General features: G+C 41.8%; 1 protein-coding gene across 1 annotated transcript in view; it reads left to right on the top strand.

Annotated features, from left to right (window-relative positions):
- The window catches only part of LOC147020885 (B-cadherin-like), a 177,919-nt gene extending 165,649 nt beyond the window's left edge, over nt 1–12,270 (top strand). Inside the window, exons 15-18 of the mRNA XM_085896620.1 lie at nt 4,292–4,439; nt 5,363–5,535; nt 11,252–11,399; nt 11,891–12,270. Coding sequence (XP_085752746.1) covers nt 4,292–4,439; nt 5,363–5,535; nt 11,252–11,399; nt 11,891–11,998 — 577 coding nt within the window. The 3' untranslated portion in view covers nt 11,999–12,270. The remainder of the gene's footprint in view (nt 1–4,291; nt 4,440–5,362; nt 5,536–11,251; nt 11,400–11,890) is intronic.
- The last annotated feature ends 1,502 nt before the right edge of the window (nt 12,271–13,772 follow it).

The following is a 13,772-nucleotide window of genomic DNA, read 5'->3' as shown; positions in this document are numbered from 1 at the left end:
GTAACATTTGCTTTGGTTAATGCCATTTGGACGGGACCAATCACTGACTAGTTTCATACATGTCAATACAAGGACAAAAACAGCTACTTTGCCATTATGTTATGTGTAATTGGGTGCACAGTGTCTCTAAACTGGGAACAAATCATGCACAATGTGCATCAAGTAAGGCCTAAGCCACATTTGCCACGGCGGCCGTGGGGTCTACAAAATCTACGGCCACTAGCAATTATAGGCGGCCGCAGTATTTCCACGGTCACACAATGTAGCAGTCACATATGTTTTTATTTTTCGTGGAGCCGCACGGCGTATTTATAAATTGTGGAGACCGAAAACGTGGGGGTGCCGTACGATCTTTGATTTGATGTCGCACGGTGACCTTAGGGTGTTCCTGCGGCGGCCATATCATTTTCAAGGCAGACGCAAGGTGCCCGCAAGGCGACCGCAGGGGGCCCTAAGGCTAACGTGCGGCCAGACGGACGGTTAAGAGTGGGTTCTTTTTTTTTACCATTTCTTTTGTTTCGGCTTGTCGAATTGCTACGGCGAACCTATAAATGGAAAAAGTTATAACTCCACGTTATAATTCCACGGCGACCCCTACCGCCTATAAAATATAGCCATATGGCGTAGGGCCACACTGAGGCCACCGCAGAAACTCTGCGGCCGCCGCATGTTTCTGTCAATTCAGAGGGCGTACGGCCACCGTATCCTCACCGTAGAGCAAATGTGACTTCGGCCTTACTGGAGTCATTGTCCTTTCTTGCTACTCCAGACACATGCAACTGCAGAGTGCTGTGCAGCTCAAGCCACACCGAAAATATTTACATCTTCCACCGCATTCTTTCTTGCATCCACACTTGGTCAGCTGCTGGCAGCTGGCTGCAATGGAAGGAAGGATAGTCCAGCATATCCTCCAGATACCATCTTGTTTGTTCCAACCCCAGTCACTGGGACTGTACTCTTCTGGCTGGCGGATTGTTGCCTGACCCCAGATGCATCCTGCTTGATAAGCTGCTCGTTTTGAATGTTCCTTCAGTGCAGCTTGAGTTGGTGGTATAGCATCACAAGACCTTTGTTTGTGTGCAAAGAGGTCTAATCTGGCAACATTAACATGTATGGTTGCACTAGATCGGTCATACATGAGCACCACAACCCTCTCTCGGTGGCGCAGGTCATCATCATCAAACTCTGCCTCAATTTGATGAATGTGCTCGTTACCTCACTACACACATTCCATGTTTGCCATGCAGATTTTTTTCCCTTTCCCACAGAAGGCAGAGACAACATCACATGCAGTAAATGCATGAAAGAATGGCATTCCATGGGCTCTTCCTGGTCCAATCTTGATGACAAGCTCATGTACAGGAATCCACCGTGAATGTCTTCCTTGACCAAAGGCAATCCACATTTTCTTCAGGCCCAGCTTCTGCAGAGATAACGTCACAGAGATGGCAATGACAACAACATCAGTATCATTTGCTTTGATAATAAGTGACTCATTTCCCTGCACTGCAGCATGTCCAGCATGCACAAAAATGTGGGTATCTGCCTCTTCATGTGTGCATGGAGCTACTTCATGTAGAGGTATCACCTGGTTGCTGATTGAATATTCTCCTCTTGTCACAATAATTGGGTTTGTTGTTTGTGTGACTGATATTCTGTCAACTAGTAAGTGAAACAGCTCGGTCTTGTTGGTGTCATCTCTCAAGAAACTTTTCGAGTTGGATGGGACTTTGCTGCTCCCAATAACTCTTCGTCTGGTTCCTTTTCTGCGCCTAATCCTTACTTCAGCCTTCAAGCTGCATTGCTGGTATGTGTCAAATACCACATGGGTTAATTTAAACTTGTTTCCATAGGAATTGATCCTGGGAAGGATGTCTTCTCTGGCATTAGTTTTCAAATGTCTTTGATGAATGGGGAGGTAGTGCATTGATCAGGGCAGAGCCATCTAATATGATTACATCTGCTTTTGGTTCTGCATCTGGCATTGCCACTTCATTTTCCAGTATGTCAACCAGATGGGACTTCTGACAGGTGTGGAGCTTTCCACCATGACTGAGAGATGCAGCGAATGACTGGTTCTCATGTTGGAAGAACTCATGCAAATCACATTCTCTACTCTGACAGGAAATGAACAGTCGTGAGAATAAATGACAGTCTTCCTTTGTCACCTTCTCCTTGGACATGCCTCCAGCCTGATCCTGTTTGAAGAAGGTGATGTTGTTCTTTTTGAGAGGATCCAAAACGTATAAATAGAAACTGAAATCATTCAAATAAGTCATCTCTTTCATGAGATATGTCAAAAATTGTATTTCATGGGTTTAACCAGTGGCCATCTTGAAAAATGGCGGCCATCTTGGATTTTTGATTGGCTCATCAACTAAAATTGAAGAATGGCCCTTTGGGCATGTTCATACCAAATTTCATGCTTGTATCACCATTTGAAAGATTCTCCTCAAAATCAGCTGTTAGCTGCTCTACTATTAGTGGAGCGCCAGGGCTGCCCAGACATCATTGAATGAGCTCCCAGCACACAGTTTGACTTCAAGTTACACACCAATGTGTTCTGACTCGCAATGTCCTCTATTCCCTGGCATTCCAAAGAACTGTGGTGAACGTCCAGGGAACTAACTGTAGTTACAGCGGTTGTAGTGAGGTGGGGGAAGTGCTGGGGTGTTCATGGTAAGGACATTGAAGCATTGGGAGCGGTTGAAGCGGTTGTTATGATTGTGGAGAGGAGGTTGAGCGTAAGTTTCTCTGAGGATTTTTATGAGGCGTCGGTTGATAAATGGCATGCAGTTTGAACGGGGAAATGGGCGTGTGTGCTAATGAGCCTCTATTGATGTCACCATCTGGTCTTTGGTGGGCATGCATGTGTGAATAGGTCGTGTGTGAAGTCAAAGTGAAAAAGAGGTGAAAGAATCGTAAAGGGGATTGAAGACCTAACTTAAAGCCCGAAGCAATGCATCTTGTCCCATATAACTACTATAGATAATGGAAGGGTTAACTGAATGAATACTAATTAAATAACTGTCTCGGTGCTGCTCTATGTTAGATGCCATTGCCTTGGGGGAGTGCCGGCTTCACGGAATCGCAAAAGTATTGCGATTGGTGTAAATAATGCCAACAATGCAAATCTGTGACGTCAATTTCTGCAACGATGTGTGGAGAGGCGAGTGTAGCGAGCTGATCAATGCTTATAACATTAAAAAGCAACAGATGGATCGTACAGAGATATAATGGATTTGAGGTAGGGAAGAAATGTAGCAAGAGAATGTACAGTTTCCTTAATTAGCTTGCATACAAAATATAACCTTAACATATGATCTTCACAATCGGCCAACATATTACTCGATTGTGGCAGTGGATAAGCGCTATACTCACTCAAGGAATGAACTGGCAGTGGGTAAGCACCAAACTTGATTGAGGCCTGAACACGGAGGTGTTATCATAAACATGTGCAAAGCAATCTTTTTAATAACAGGCGCAGGTATAAACATTATGATAATTAAATGTGTTGTTGACAACAAATCACTACAACCTCAACTTACGATCTTCACAATACATATTACTCAATCGCTTCCCGGAGGGGGGGGGGGGGAAGAAGGCAGTGTATTGGCAGAAGACCCAATCGAGGCCTGAAGGCAAATTATCTGGTTGTAATTAAAAATATATATTTGTAATTTTTTTTTTATCCAGACATAGCCCTCGACCTTGGAGATAAATACCGCCCAGCCACGTCCAGAAACACACCATCTGGAAACAAACGCAGACACATCCGGAGACAATCACCACCCGGACACATCTGGAGACAATCACCGCCAGGACATGTTCGGAGACGAACACCACCTGGACACGTCTGGAGACAAACACCACCCGCAGATAAACACTGCCCGGACACAAACACCATCTGGACAAGCCCAGAGATAGAGAGAGACAGAAAGAGAGAGTGGTGTGAGAGGGTGCTGCACTGTATTCGGAGGGGCTGAGCGAGGGTTAAAGAGAGACAGGGCGGTGGGGGAAGGGGAGTTAGCAGAGAGAAATGTTATGTTTTATAAACAGTACACACACACACACACACACACACACACACACACACACACACACACACACACACACACACACACACACACACACACACACACACACACACACACACACACGTATCGATATGTATATATTGTGACGCATACAGTCACCTCAGATAACTCCGAAAGGCTGACACTTCTATAAAAAGACCATGTAACTTCAGAACTTCGTGGCTATCCCTAACAGAGCAAGTTATCCCCAACAGAACTTCATGGATGCGAGAGTCAGGCGAGGATGTTGTTGGACTAGATCCTATAAGTATGCTGAGTCAGCAATTGTTATCGTCACAAAGCAAGAACAAAGACCATACTCCACAACGAAGTGGAAACAAGGTTCAGGAACACCCCATTGAGGTAACGTTGGTCTCGAGAAACCAAATTAATTTGCAATAATTTGTATCCTTTGCATGATAAACAATTATTTGCTGCAGTTTTTGAAATTGTAACTATTTGAATGTGGGTGAGAAAGATTTATCCATGCATAGTTACCACTCCAGCATGTTCCTCCACACGAGAGCAAGCAAGTGCATCGGCTTGCTTTATGGTTGGAGGTAAACATTATTGTAATGACTTTCCAATTTTGAGGCATTATACATGAAAGCTTCTTTTCATTATGGTGTTTATCAACTGAAGGTTTATAAAAGTGTGGAGCCACCGTGGGGAGAAATGTTTTGCAAGTTGTCCTTTTGTCAGAGCAAGAGACGACAAAGGTGAAGAGGATGTCGTTTGGGACATCATTTGGGATATACTCAGGAAGACTCAAAGCTGTATTCGCTGCCAAAGGCGCTTCTACAACTTACTAACTCAGGGGGTTGAATACTTATTGATGAGACATTTCAGATTTTCATTTGTAATTAATTTGTAAAAATTTCAAAAAAAACATGTTTTCACTTTGTCATGATGGGGTATTTTGTGTAGATCGAGGACGAAATATTTAAATATAATTTTAAATTTAGGCTTTAACACAACAAAATGTGACAAAAGCTGAGGGGTGTGAGTACTTTCTGAAGGCACTGTATGATGTTTTCATGACCTGACAGAGGACTTTTAAAAAGAGAACGAGAAGAATATGATGATTGGAACGCAGCACAGGCCTGGTGGGCTGCATGACACTTTCTTGCAGTTGATTTCCTTTGGCTGAAGGAGTACAGAATGATTACCTGCACATGCAAATCTGGGACATTCCCATAACTCGGTGAAAATAAACTATAAAAATGATTGTTTTCATCAGAATAATCAAACTCAGCTTTACCTTTGAACACTGTTTGTGTTTCCAGATCCTGGATTCCCCACAAAATGAAGTTCATGGCAACCAAGTATTTGAGCTCCAACCAAGAGCTGTGGGCATGAGGTCTGACGCAATGACAAAGGTTGAGATTGATGGCCACAGGACCGGACATGGCATCCAAGGTTTAGGGGCAAGAGCAGAACAAAGAGACAACAGCCTTACGTGAGTCGAAATGGTTCTTTAAATTGCCTGTCAGACGATCTTTAAATTGCATTTTCAATTGCGACCCGTCGATGGTGGGGTTAGGGTGGATTTCAGGATTCTAATGACAGTCAAGATTTATTTCAGATTTATTCTTTATAAAAAATTTTTATAACAATATAAGAAAATTTATTTCAGGATTCTAATGACAGTTAAGGTCAATTATAAACACAACGCAAAAATACAAAAATACACTTTTTCTAAATTACAAAAGCGTGAAATTTCAATGAGTGATTTGGCATTCTTTTTCTCTCACCAATTAAAGAAACTGCAATTCAAAATTCGTACCTAACACACATCTCAGGTCTGCTTACAGATTCATATCAACGAGGTGAGATCGGTTCTTCAACTATATCGGTTTCACAGAAGAAAACGTTGACTCGCACAGCCACGTCGACCCAAACAAAGAGAACAATTTGGCAATGACGGCTTTCAGGGAAGGATACTGTTCATCTTCCAGGAGGTTTTGCCACATTTCAGCCAGACGTTCATTGCAAATTTGTGGATGTAACTGCGAGCTCTGTTGAAACAGCATGTCGGCATCGAACTCTCGCTTGTTCATGCTAATTAAATTTACAAGTTCTTCAGATGACTTTTCAATGCCCAAACTAAATGGATATTTCAAGCACTGAAATCTCAGGTTGAAGCTGTTGAAGTCAGTGAAGCACGGTTCAAATTTTTGCATCAAATTCCTGAGCCAACCTACATAATGCTGCAGCTTGTCCAGTTCAAAATCAATCTCTTCAGTCTTTTTCAGATAGCTTTCCAGGTATGGGATGTGGGTAAAATCCTGTTCCTGGACTTGTACCAGTAGCAAATTGTGTTTTGATTTGAACTCTCAAATGATTTTAGCTTAATTGCAAATGAGTTTTCCTTTTCCCTGCAGTTTCTTGTTCAGCTCATTCAAGTGACCCATTACGTCAAAAAAAAAACCACAACTCAAAGTAAAAAAACACAAATCACATTGCCATCCTTCACTCTCAATATTTGAAAACTTTCAGCCTGCCGTTTTTTCACCGGAAACTCCTGAATATGAGGATACAAGACAGTGAACCACTCCAGAACCTTTCCACGACTCCACCATCGAACATTCGCATCGTAAACGACGTCATCAAAAGTAGTCATCCAAATCCTTGAAATACACACGACCGATGATTCTACAAGTTGGCCACACATTTTTGCGAAATGGCCACACATGGTCATTGGCCATTGGGTTGCCCACCCATACCTTTGACCTTAATACCATTTACACCCCTTACATCCTTCAGATATGCAGAGGGTCAACAACCCACTCAGTTCAAAACTATTGTTATGGAAACTGTAAGTGAAACTCAAATACCAGCTCATGCTGGTTATGGTTATGGTGAGGCAATGGTCCAAATCTCAGAGGATGATGACATCAGGTTTGTGGACAGTGCGGTGCTTTTGGACCAAAGCCGAAAGGACGTCCAGCGGCCGACAACATCAATAACTAGGCCAAAAGAAATAACTGATATAGGATGCTAGAATGCAAGAACATGATACACAATGGGTAAATCTGCTCAACATGCTCATGAGATGGCTAGATACAATATTGATATATTGGTGATTGATGAATGCAGGTGGGCAAGGCATGGAAAAGTCAAGTTGATTTCTGGAAAGATTATCATATTTTCAGGGAGAGAACATAATTTACACCACCATGGAGCTGCAATTATGATGTCCAAGAGGGCTGAGTAATCACTACTTGAATGGAAACCAATTAATGAAAGGATAATCTATGCCAGATTCTTCTAGAAATATATGAAGCTTTCTGTGGATAAAGTTTATGCACCTACCAATGATGCAAGTGAGGAAGACAAAGAAAGCTTATATGAGCAATTACAATCGGTGGTCGATGGGGTATACAAACACAACTTATTGATAATAATAGGTGATCTCATTGCGAAAGTAGAAGGTAGCAACGAGGGATATGAGAGGGTCATTGGAAGTCATGGACTGGGTGATTGAAATAAAAATGGAGAAAAGCTCATCAAATATTGTGGACTTAATAATCTTGTGATAACTGACACCATTTTCCCATACAAGATGATACATAAGCAAACATGGACCTCTCCAGGAGGAAAGACAAAGAACCACATAGACCATGTGATGGTAAGCAAACAACATAGGACATCGATAATGGACACTCGAGTCATGATTGGTGCAGATATTGCAAGTGACCACCAACTAGTGCGAGTTAAATTCAAAATGAAATTAAAGAGAAAGCAAATGGCAAAGGAGAACAGAAAGAAATTTGATCCAATCAAACTGCAACAACCAGCTCACAAAACAGTTTTCATTAAAGAAAGAAACAAGCATGATGTGTTACAAGAGCATGAGGAATTGGAGGACATAGTGGAGAGAAAGTGGCAAATTTTTGAGAAAACATACAATGAAACTGCAAAAGAAGTGCTGGATTACAAAAAGAAACGTCGAAAACCTTGGATCAGTAAGGAGTCTTGGGAACTCATTAAGGTGGGAAGAAGATTGAAGAGCAATGTATAACAGGCAAAGTCAAATAGAATCAGAGATCCTGAAAACAGAAAACAGGAATAAGGATAAAGAAGTTAGGAAAAGCATGAGAAGAGTCAAGATAAAATGGCAGATGGCCTTGCTATGACAGCTGAAAAAGCAGTGGGTAATGGGAGGATGAAAGAACTGTACGTGATTACAAAGACCCTTAGTAATGAAAGAAGCAAAACTGTGAATGCAGTTTCAAATAAGATTGGAAATCTACTCACAGAAGAAACAGCCAAGAAAGAAAGGTGGAGAGAATATTTTGAATAAATCTTAAATAGACCAATACCTGATGATCCCACAACAGAAGAGGAGTGTGATCTTGTTATAGAAGAAATCAGCACAAGCCATATATCAAAAACAGAAATTGGAATAGCAATAAAGAAGATGAAGAACGGTAAATCTGGAGTCATGGATGGAATTATAGCAGAATTATTGAAAACGGACATACACACAACAGTGGAATGGCTTGACAACGTGTTTGGAGCAATGTGAGACAAAGAGGAACTATCTAAAGTGCGGAAGCAGGGGTTAATTGTCAAAATTCCAAAGAAAAGTGATCTTACAGAATGTGAAAATTGGAGAGGAATTACTTTAACATCCATTCCAAGTAAAGTATTTGGAAGAACACTGAGAGACAGAATTAGAGATGGAGTTGATGACAAGTTGAGGGATGAGCAAGCAGGCTATAGAAGAGGTAGAAACACAGTCGAGAAAATCCTTATTTTGCGCAAAATAATTGAGCAGGTAGTAAGTAGAGTGGCAGGCAACCCTGCACATTACTTTTGTGGACTTTGAAAAAGCCTTTGACTCCATGCACCGAGAAAGCCTTCAGAAGATCATGGCGAGTTATGGAATCCCGAGCAAAATGATCAGAATGGTGCAGATCTTATGTGAGGATAGCGAATGTGCAGTGCTGGAGGAGGGAGAGGAATTAGAGTGGTTCATGATAAAAACAGGAGTGAAGAAAGGAGATGTAATGTCCGGTTTTATATTCTTGTGAGTTGTGGAGTCGATAATGAGGAGGACAACAGATGGCAATCACACAGGGATTAGGTGAAAGTTTACAACCAAACTCAAGGACTTGGACTTTGCTGACCACAATGCCCTTTTGTCATTTAGCTACCAACATATGCAAACGAAAGTAACAAAACTGAATCAATTTGCATCAAAAACCGGACTTAAAATAAACAAGAAGAAAGCAGAGTTTTTGACGATAAATAGTAAAAGCAACAACAGAATTCAAATTGGAGACCAGCATCTAAATTAAGTTGATGAGCACACCTATCTCGGGGCCATCATCAACAAACAAGGAGAAGGGGAAGATATTTGGAGCATAGTTTGTAAAGCTATGGTATCCTTCATGAAACTCAAGAAATTATGGAGCTCAAGCATTTATACATTGAACAACAAATTAAGATTGTTTAACTCACTTGGCAAATCATCGCTGTTATCAGCCTGGTGTTGGCTTAGTGGTTAAGGTGGTGGCTTGGGATCCTAGGGTCCTGAGTTCAAGCCCCGTTGGCCGCTGAATTAATATACACCAGGAGGTTGACTCAGCCTGTCATCCTTCCGAGGTCGGCAAAATGAGTACCAGTGTACTGGTAAGGGGGACACTGCATCAGCGGCATTGCCGCGTCCCAACCAATGATGCAACCAGTAGCCACAGGCTGCACTCGATAGGGAGAGAGAGTGCTGTTATATGGATGTGAGGCTTGGAAGATAAACGAAGGGGACAATCGGAAACTTGACATATTTATGTTCAAATGTCTGTGTAGGATATTAAAAATCAGATGGCCATACAAGAAATACTCAAAAGAGCCAAGGTTATGAAGATCATTGATGAAGTGAAGATCAGGAGATGGAAATGGATTGGGCACGTGCTGAGATTGAAAGATGATAACAACTGCTTGGCAGCATTGTCATGGGAGCTCGAAGGAAGAAGGAAAGTGGGACGTCCAAGAACAACTTGGAGAACAGTAGAAAAATAAAGAAAAGAGATGGGATGGAGATCGTGGGATGAAGCCAGTCCAATAGCCAGAAATAAGGCAGACTGGAGAGTACTGCTGCCTTATGGGCCACTTGGCCCTAAGAGGATAGACGAGATGAGACGACATCCTTCAGACAGAATCGACATCTTGACCCCTTGACCATTTAGAGCTTGAGACTACATAGACCTTTTTATACTATAAATAAATTACAAATAATAGAATATCACCAATATGGCAAATACATTTGAGAAAAATAAATGCTTGTATTATAATTGGAGGAAATCATGACAACACAGCAAATCTGTGATGTAAATCTCTGTAACGACGTGTGTGGAGGCGAGCATCGTGAGTCGATCCATGCTCGTAACTTAAAAAGCAACAGACAGTTCAACAGAAGGTACAGAGACGGGGAGGATTAGAGGTAGGGGAGAAACGTAGCAAGAGATTGCAGAGTTTCCGTTATGAGCTTGCATACATAATATGATCTCAACATATGATCTTCATAATAGGTCTGCATATTACTCGATTGTGGCGGTGGATAAGCAACATACTCGCTCGAGAAATGAACACGGAGGTGTTAAAATAAATCTGTGTAAAGCAATCTTTTTCTAACAGCCGCACGTGTAACAACCACAATAATTAAATTTGTGTGATTGACAACAAATCACGACAACCTCAGCATATAATCTTCACAATACATATGACTCGATCACTTCTGGGGGAGAAAACAAATGCAGGCAGTGTATTAGCACAAGACCCGATTGGGGCATGAAGGCCAATTGTGTTTCAAAATATTTTAAAATTATTATTATTTTAATACAAACATAGCCCTCAACCTTCCTCTGGGTGAAAGAAGAGGCCATGCAAAGTTTGGTTGCACTGATTCCTGCAGGGTGCGAATGCACGAACGAACACACACAGACACACACACACACACACACACACACACACACACACACACACACACACACACACACACACACACACACACACACACACACACACACATTCTTCTTTATATATTGGATATATGTATATATTGTGACGGACGTCACCTTGGATAACTGAAAGGTCGAGGTATCGATAAAAAGACCATGTAACTTCAGAACTTCATGGTTATCCCTAACAGAGCAAGTTATCCCCAACAGAACTTCACGGATGCAAGAGTCAGGTGAAGATGTTGTTGGACCAGATCCTATAAGTATGCTGAGTCAGCAGTTGTTGTCGTCACGAAGCAAAAACAAAGACCATACTCTACAAAGAAGTGGAAACAAGGTTCAGGAACACCCCATTGAGGTAACGTTTGTCTCGAGAAACCAAAATAATTTGCAATAATTTGTATCCTTTGCATGATAAACAATTATTTGCTGCAGTATTTGAAATTGTAACTATTTGAATGTGGGTGAGAAAGATTTATCCATGCATAGTTACCACTCCAGCATGTTCCTCCACACGAGAGCAAGCAAGTGTATCGGCTTGCTTTCTGGTTTGGAGTTAAACATCTTTGCAATAACTTTCCAACTTTTAGGCATTATACATAAAGGCTTCTTTTAATTATGGGGTTTATCAACTGAAGGTTTATAAAGGTGTGCAAACCACCCTGGGGAGAAAAGTGAAGCTGACGTTTTGCAAGTAATCCGTTTGTCAGAGCAAGAGACGAGAAAGGTGAAGAGGATGTCGTTTGGGATTCCTCGTCCAAGTATACAAGTAAACTGTCTCACAGGTGTTTCTCAGCTGGGTTGTTGAGATGGAATATAACATTTATTTTCTTTTTTGAAATCCGACAGTTGCAGGTGAAAACGCTTGAGACTTGTGCTCCTGATACTCTCCTGGTGTACAATTTTGAAGGATTTTCATCATGTGCTTCGTCTCTCTCTGCCATCTCAGAAATCTAACGGCCACTGGAGTTTTCAGATGTTTCCAGAGCTGGAAATTTATTCCGGTTATTTCTGAGGCTGGACTTTGTTTTCACATGTATGTCAAGGTTCACAGACATGTTAAAAATGAATGATGTCTGGGAATGGCAGTTAATTAAAACAATGTTGGGAATGAGTTTACAATGTCCTCTCCCATCGATTAGAGAAAGGTGAATAAATAGCGTTTGGATTAAATATATATTCGTTGCATCGATGTTATAATTTACAAATAAAGAAACGAGCACCTGTCAGTTGTGTGATATATTTTCAGAACAGTGCGAATGTCACAACATTAAAAGCTTCAGTAAAAATTAATTTGTGTTTTAATTTCTACTGAAACAACCGAATTATTCGTGATATTTTTTTATCCAAAGGTTATTTACTTGCTGGAAGGTAAACGTGCAAAAAACAGGTCAAATAGGCCGAAAAATAGGGGTGTCTTAGGATGTTAGGTCAACATTGGGTAAGTTTGAACGCTGATTTTCTTGAATCCTGATTTAGCGCGACCCCGCTTTTAAATCAGCATCTCCACATGTCTGGCAGCCATTCCATTCCAGTGTCTGTTGAATTCCAACACAGGCACACCTCGTTCAACTTAGTGAGGTACTGATTAGGTGATCACCTGAACCGAATCTTATTTAACAAGGAAAAGTATAAAAACCACTGCTGTGGTCATCACTATCCTCTTGCAATAGGACCAGCTGGATGGCAAAAACAGTGCTTGCAGTACCTCAAAAGTAATTGGAGTCAAAAAAATAAATATTGACCATGCCAAAAGAGTTGAAAAGAAAAGTATTGAGTGAGGAAAAGAAGGGTTCAATTCTGGCTTTACTGGCAGAGGGATACATTGAGCGTCACGTTGCTTCCATCCATAAAATTTCAAAGACGGCGGTTCATAAGAACAAGGTCAAGTAGCAGACATTGGGGACAACAAAGCTACAGACTGGCAGAGGGCGAAAACAACTTTCCACTGACCGGGATGACCGCCAACTCATTTGAATGTCACTCAACAAACGTAGGATGAATTCAAGTGACCTACAAAAAGAATGGCAAATGGAAGCTGGGGTGAAGTGCACGGCGAGGATGGTTCGAAACAGGCTCCAAGGGGCAGGGCTGAAGTCGTGCAAAGCTAGAAAAAAGCCCTTCATCAATGAGAAGCAAAGAAGAGCCAGCCTGAGGTTTGCAAAAGACCATAAGGATTGGACCGTAGAGGACTGGAGTAAGGTCATCTTCTCTGATGACTCCAATTTTCAGGTTTGCCCAACACCTGGTCATCTAATGGTTAGACGGAGACCTAGAGAGGCCTACAAGTAACAGTGTCTCACACCCACTGTGAAATTTGGTGGAGGATCGATGATGATCTGGGGGTGCTTCAGCAAGGCTGGAATCAGGCAGATTTGTCTTTGTGAAAGACTCATGAATCAAGCCATGTCCAATGTTGTCCTGGAAGAACACTTGCTTCCTTCTGCTCTGACAATGTTCCCCAACTCTGAGGATTGGTTTTTCCAGCAGGACAATGCTCCATGCCACACAGCCAGGTCAATCAAGGTGTGGATGGAGGACGATCAGATCAAGACCCTGTCATGGCCAGCCCAATCTCCAGACCTGAACCCCATTGAAAACCTCTGCAATGTGATCAAGAGGAAGATGGATGGCCACAAGCCATCAAACAAAGCCGACCTGCTTGAATTTTTCCGCCAGGAGGTGGTATAAAGTCACCCAACAGCAATGTGAAAGACTGGTGGAGAGCATG

Source organism: Eptatretus burgeri, chromosome 9 (assembly GCF_056783735.1).
Source record: "Eptatretus burgeri isolate ZD-2024b chromosome 9, Ebu_testis_v1, whole genome shotgun sequence".
Lineage (NCBI taxonomy): Eukaryota > Metazoa > Chordata > Myxini > Myxiniformes > Myxinidae > Eptatretus > Eptatretus burgeri.
Note: the sequence above shows the minus strand (reverse complement) of the source record. Positions and strands in the feature narration are given on the sequence as shown.